General features: G+C 43.4%; 1 protein-coding gene across 1 annotated transcript; it reads right to left on the bottom strand.

Moving 5' to 3' along the window:
• Positions 1-275: 275 nt before the first annotated feature.
• diras1b (DIRAS family, GTP-binding RAS-like 1b) lies at positions 276-2,227 on the bottom strand (the record flags this gene model as incomplete). The annotated part of the gene is made up of 2 exons (XM_084569725.1): positions 1,895-2,227; positions 276-563 (listed from the first exon to the last, which is right to left on the bottom strand). Exons 1-2 carry the CDS (start codon positions 2,201-2,203, stop codon positions 276-278), a joined length of 597 nt encoding a protein of 198 aa, XP_084425851.1. The 5' UTR covers positions 2,204-2,227.
• Between the last annotated feature and the right edge of the window lie 4,976 nt (positions 2,228-7,203).

Here is a 7,203-nt window from a genome sequence, read left to right as displayed (position 1 = left end):
GTCCCACTCGGGCCGCCTCTCCTTTTTGGCAGAATGCGCACGGATGAGCGCTCTCCAAACTGAAATGTTTCCTGTGTGTGAGCTGTGTCTGTGAACGTCAAACGGAGGAGGAAGTGGATGATGAGTGGATTGCCTTCCAAACATTATTATTATTTATTTTTTTTTTGCTCTGAGTGATACGTTTAGTGAGTCTCTCCTCTTCCCTTTTCTCTCGCCGTCCTCCTCCTCCTCCTCCTCTCCCCCCTCCTCTCTCTCCTCTCTCTCCTCTCCTGGAGTTACATCACGCTGCATTTGCCCTTCAGTCTCTCGGCGCGGGACTGCTTCCCAGAGCGCTTGCCGTCGATGTTGAGGCTCATGTTCCTCTTCTTGTCCAGGTTGAGGAGCTCCTGAAAGAGCTCGGTTACGTTGTGGTTGGTCTTGGCAGACGTCTCCATGAAGGCGCACTTCCACTGGTTGGCCTGGGCCTCCCCGTCCTTGGTCTCCACCTCTCGCTGGGTTTCGTCACTCTTGTTTCCCACAAGCATGATGGGGATGGCCTCAACGTTGCCCTTTATGGCCAGGACCTGCAGAGGAGGAGGAAAATAAGCATATTATGTCCTGACTAATAAGCAGACCCAAAAATATACTTTTAAACCAATAACTCATCTTAAATTCATCCTATTCATTCTTGTTTTATGAGAAATATGATTATTTGTGTTGCATTTATTGGAGGAATTGTTGCCTTTTAGGGTCATGCCAAAGTTGCACATTCATTTTATTTAAAAGGAATTTATTATAGATTATTTTCATACTCAATGAATGGGTAAAATAAACATTAAACAATCCGTTTCTAATGCATAAATAGGATACACAAAGGGTGATAATTTTGTGGCCTACGGCAGAGGAAGTTGCAGCTCTGATCAAGTGGATTTGCAGGACTGCGCTAATCACTATTCTGGACGTCCAAGATAACAGCTCCACCAAAGAATAAATCCACATCCTCCACAACTGCTGGACTGAATGTGTAAATGTATGTTTTCAGAAAACCGACTCCTCAAAACATTTCAGCCACCCCTTGAATATCATGTTACATAGTGGTGGGCCGTCAGGGCCAGCCAAGCCTTCTCTGCTGACCTAAACTTTATTAAAATCACTGATTAACATTTTAATATTTTCCCATTAATCTTATTAAATCATTCCCAATAGCTTATACTGTTCATTTTATGTCTATACTTGTCTGTCTCTCAGCTGCGGGGTTTCGGTTAGTGTAACTTTGCATTATATCCAATCATATTTCAGCCGTCACGTGTTGCCGGAGTCAAAGAAATCTGCCTGGGCCTTCACAATAAAAACTTCAGGCATTTCAAGTTCGTTTTCTTGTAGACGGTAAAAAACTGGTGGGAAGTTTGAGGTTAAATAGGAAACTCTGTGGGTAACCCATCGGAAACTCTAGCGACCCATTATCAGTCAGAGTCTCCAGTCTCAAGGTGTGAATGGGGTTGAAACTTCTTGGGGACAGAATTTAAAACTGTATTGTAAATTGATGTCAGATTAAATCTTAGTCCACCTCCTCTATTTAGAGAAGTTTTTTTCCAATCTGACATACTCTAGATGGCTTCCTTTACTCCTCTTTCAAACCACCGGTCTTCTCTGGCTAAGATTTGCTGATCATTTAAGTCATTATAATGAAAAAAGTTCTTAAAACAATGACTAAATATTTAAGGTTTCTCATTATTTCTCCTTTTTCAGAAATGGGCTTCCATACAATGTTGAAAGGATAAATCTGTAGCACATTTACATCCCATCAGCCGTAGGCACAAAATAACCAAAGAGACAAACACTTACTGTGCAAGTATACTCATATGTAACCTCACTATTTACTATGCACACTCATCCTCACACAAACACCGCCCACCTGTTGGTAAATGGGTTTGAGCTCCTCCAGGGACTGTTTGCTCGTGATGGAGTAGACCAGGATGAAGGCGTGGCCTTTAGAAATGGACAGGCGCTGCATGGCGGGGAACTGGTGACTTCCTGTTGTGTCTGTGATCTGGAGGGTGCACACGCTCTTATCGCAGCTGATCACCTGGCGGTAGGTGTCCTCCACCGTGGGGATGTAGGTGTCCCTGAAGGTGCCCTTTACAAAGCGCAGAACCAGGGAGCTCTTCCCCACTCCCCCGGCCCCGAACACCACCACACGATAGTCGTTGCTCTGCTCCGGCATTCTGCCCTCCCAGGCTTAAGACAGTGTTACACCTACGATGACATTAATGGCAGGACCATGGGGAGGAAGCAGAATGAGGATATGGAGTGAGGAAAAGTGGGATAAGAGGATCAGTTTAGCAAGAGCTTTTGTTTAATAAAGTTAAGACAGTGCAAAAGCGGCGGATACAAGGTATAGAGGGGACGAGAGGGGAAATATGGTGGTAGGACTCGACCACAGTCCAGTGGGTTTCAAAACACTTCATCTGTCCTCGTGGTCTGACTATGAGCCAGAACACAAATTAAAGAGGATGAGTTTGGCGAGGCTCCGAGTGCTTCACCTGACGCAGACATTTCCCTAATCAATACCCCCTCGCAGAGTTTCTCAGTTTCAACCCAAAAAAAAAAAAAAAAAACAGCCCTCCAGAGTTTCCTCATATATCAACTATAGCAGCCAACCTGTTGCCGCAGCTTGTTGCCTCCTGTGGCCAAAAATGCAATTTTCCTCAGGTTTAAGTCATTAAACTCAGAGATGAGTTACGGTTCCTCGTTTGCTTTCCAAAATGTGTTACACCCTATAAGATGTACCTTGCAGAAATGAAGGACTTTTTAAATTATTGCAATAATCAAAAATGAAACAAGCGAAATCAACATGGTATGAAATAATCTTGTATAAACTTAAATTAAAACAATGAGACAAAGAATTCCAAAGCTATTACAGCCAGCAACAACACAAGGCACTTAAGGACTCTCTGCAAATCCTCCCCGTCAGTATTACCTGCTGCAGCTCATACATATGCATCTGGACAGTGTCCTCACACTTAATCTATTGCTATCTTTGTAAGTGCGCCCGCGTTTGCCGAGTGTCTGTGCATGATTACGCATTCTGTCTGTTGCATTATTTATCTGCCGTGTTTCTAAACTTGCTTTAAGATCCCATAATAAGAAACTCCTTCAGCTGTGATCATGCTGCTCTCCGCGCTCTGGCCGTAATGAAACAGCAAATTGACATCAATACTATATGGAATAAGTGGATTTCTGTCATGCTTGCGCTGCAGGAACCCGCTATTGATGGCGGGGCACCTGTAATTGCATTCTCAGGTTCTAGATAACATCAGTCAAGGAATAAAAATAAATGGGGATTCAGGGAGTGCCTCTCGAGTTTTATAGTCAGTCTCTAGCTGTAAGTATGGGTGGCACTATAAGGTTTATATCCACCCCGAACACACAGCCACGGTTTAATTTTCAGGTGAGCCTGTGGCTTGTATGCCTGCAGACTGAAAACCTTATTTAATGGCTCTCTGATGGCTCGGGGTGAGGATAAAGTCAAACTACTTTTTTATATAGTGGTAGGTGCTGTAAAAATCTGTCAAAATCTGTTCCACTCTGAATTAAGTATAACTTCTCAGTTTAACTTCAAACTTGGTTGCCCTTGCAGATCAAGGCATGTTTGAAAGGCGGCGGCACGGGAGGATGATTCTGGGTTTGAATCTGCTCTCACAGCCGAAAGACGTGCATGTTCGGTTAGATTGTTAGTGATTTTAAATTGGCACTAGGTATGCACGTGAGTGTGAATGGTTGTTTGTCTTTCAGCGTCACACCTGCGATGGTGAAATGCCAGCTGGGATAGGCCCCAGCCACCTGCGACCTGCCACACAATAAAGGGTTATAGACAATGGAGTTTTTTGTTTTTAAAGGACCTGTATGCAGAATATAGTGACATCTAGTGGTGAGGTTGCAAACTGCGATCAAATGCATCCCCTACCCACTCAATAGTCCTCGCTTTGTCCATTCTGCACTACTAATACAACTAACTAATGAAAACATAATTATGAAACTAAATTGCTTTTCTTCTTATAGAAGCCCCTACATCCATTACCCCGGACCTTTCTTAAATCAACGGAAACCTAGCCAAGTACGCGTGAACATCCTCGGCTGCGACATAACCAGAAATGGTCATCTGCATCGCCTCAAACTCCCGGCTTTAATGAGGCCTTCCGTTATGTTGAAGAACTGCGGTCTAAGCTGCCAGAGCTGCATGGCAATTTTTGCTTAGGCTTGCTTTTTGTCGAAGGGGAACTAACACACACAGGCATGAGCACAAATGTTGTTTAAAAAGCCAAATCTGATGTCTTAAGGAGATTCAGCATCTAATATCTTGCACCTCATCTCAGCTCTGGGTTCAATGCCGTTGGTTCAGTCTCTCGTGTTTGTTTTTTTAGCAGCTAGCTGGTGAACACAGCTGAGCGTTTCGGGGTTAAAGAGCTGGATATTTCCCTCTGGAGGTGGTGGAGACCAAAAACAAAAGCACAGACAAATATAAATCAGACCGTCAACAAGCCGACAACAGTTCGGCCAGGTTACCTCACACTCTCTGTTTGGGGGCTAAATTGAAGTTCATCTTGAATCTTCAGTCATATCGCTGACAGCTGCACAGGCGTGTCAAAGGTAAACCAGGAAATTGCGATATGATGGTCACAAACTATCACCTTGGCTTGTAACTTTACAAATTTTTCTTTTTAGCCAAGTAGCTGTCAGATGTCAGCCATGTCATAAGTGGATTAACCTTAGACATACTGTGTCTTGATACTGACAATCTTATATATTCTTTTTAGTTATCTGTCTGGATCTCTAATTCTGTCTGTCTCTGACTTGATCCCTGAGCTGTTTTGTCTCCTCGCTCTGTCTCTCTCCAGGTCTCCCTGCTGTTAGATCAGTAAAATAAGGCCGCTGTGGTTTTAATCGATGGGGCTCGTCTCTCCGGGGCCCGTCGGTCTGTCATCCGGCCTCACTTGGTGCCTGTTTGGATTTTCAGCTCCTCGACAACGATCCTGCTCGTCAAAACCATCCCTTTTCTCTCCCCACTTCTTTCACCTGAGCTATAATTAGCCGCCCTCTCCCCGCACCCCCCGTCAGCAGCTATAACTGCACACACAGGTGCAACCTCGCAGTGACACACATACCGTTTCCTCCACTCCTTCACCATTTGTCCTTGACACCAGGCCTCGGAGATTAACGACACTCCTCCCAAATGCGAGCCCCCCTCCATTCTCCCCTTCCTCTACTCTTGTTTTATTCGAAACGAGAGGACTGCGGTTCTTTAATGAATTAATGGCACGCTATAAATGCATCTGTGCCAGTGCAGCCAAGCTCCATTAGCAGATAGCATTGGCACAGACCAAACACAGGCCTCTCTTCCTTTCAGTCAGAAAATAGATGCAAGGCGGCCTTCTCCACCCGTTTATTCCACCGAGCAAGCAAGGAAATGTCACCTTTAGCAAAAATATGCACATAATTTCCCTCAAGAGAGCCACTTACGCAGCGGCACAAAGGAAGCGCATTAACCAACATCAAACACAATGCCATTCAACAGATCAAGAGCGTGATTAAATAGACACCCACAAAGCGGTCCCATGGTATCTTGTAGAGAAAGGATTTTAATCAGGCTGCGCATACTGGAATGCTGTGGACACGCGGCTATTTGGCGACGGGTGTTTTACAGGATCAACAGATTATCAGTTGAGTTTTTTTTCCCTGCAATGTTCAGTCCTCTCCCGGCTACCACTGCGCACAGGCTCAGTCGCCGCAGTGTCTGAAACCTGCACAAAGTTTCTGACAGACTGTCAGTCGGTGTGTGAAGCTGTGTTTGTGTGTCTGTGCAGTCAAGCAGAAGATTCTCCCTGTTCTCTCTGAACACGTCAGCTCAGGTCTTTTCAAGTATATGTGTATGTGTGTGTATGTGTGTGTGTGTGTGTGTGTGTGTGTGTTTTGCCCCAGGAATTAATCTGCGTTTTTAGCAAGGCAATTTTCAGACCCCGACCTTTTCATTAGGTTTGAGCACACTGTGGAGGCTCACTTTATAAATTTTGATTCAGTCTCTCACATTTGGTCACGCTGCCTGCCTGCCTGCCGCTTCACTGCGCTCCCACCTGCCTGCGAAAGTACACACCCAGAATGTGTTTATCCTAAAATCTTTGTTGGATCTCATTCAAGGCTCATAAATGGGGAAAATGTCCCTGCTTAATTTTCCTGAAAAAAAGACGGATAAAAGCTGCATATTCTTCAGTCTGTGTATGTCTCTCTCTATTGGAAGGAGATGATGCAAAGAAAGGAAACATCCTTATATCCTTTTAAATCCTTCTATGATCCATCAGACTTATTAACCGCTGATAACAGCATATAGAGTTTTATGTCATTAATCGTCATTTTTGGCTAATCTAATAAATCTAAACTGATTCATTCATTGTTGAAGAAAACTGTAAAACAGTTTATCTTGTACAATGTGATTATTAGTTAAATGATGAAGCATTTTAAGGAATAGTTTGGAGGAATTATCTTATTAGCAACAGAGAGTTATGATGCATTAAAAGATTTATAACTTTCCTATGCGATTATGGCCTGCTGCAGCCAGTAGCCGGTAAGCTTAGCTAAGCACAAAGACTGTAAACAGGTGGAAACGGCTAGCCTGGCTATGTCCAAAGCTAACAAGATTAGCAGAAAATAAAGTAGTAGTAGTTCTACATTTAAGCTATTGTTTTTTTTGTACAGTTTAAGAGAGAGAGAGAAAGCCTCGTCTGTGCTAAGCTAAGCTAAGCTAGCTGTCTCCAGCCTTATATTTAACAAATATGACAAATATGACAGTGACATATTTTCTTGTTGGCAACAGAGTTATTGTAGATGAAAAGACAAAAAAAAAAAGCTTCCGTCTCATGCGATTAATGTAAGCTACAGTCTTTAGGTTAGCTTAGCTTGATGCAAAGGCTAGAAAGTAACTAGCTAGCCTGGTGGTGTCAAAACTAATGACATGAACAGAAGAAACAGGAAATAAATACAACAGTTATGCACGTTAGACAAGTTAAAGCATAAACTATTGTTTTTACGTGTTTTTGTACAGATTAATAGAGAGACAGAGCAAAGCTAGCTGCTTCCCCCCGTTTCCAGTCTTTATGCTAAACTAAGCTAATGGGCTGCTGCAGTCTGAAGTAAGAAAAAGCTTTATAAATTATAAAAATGTGAATGAAC

This window comes from Chelon labrosus (genome assembly GCF_963514085.1).
Source record: "Chelon labrosus genome assembly, chromosome: 20".
NCBI lineage: Eukaryota > Metazoa > Chordata > Actinopteri > Mugiliformes > Mugilidae > Chelon > Chelon labrosus.
This window is presented reverse-complemented; position numbering and strand designations above follow the sequence as displayed.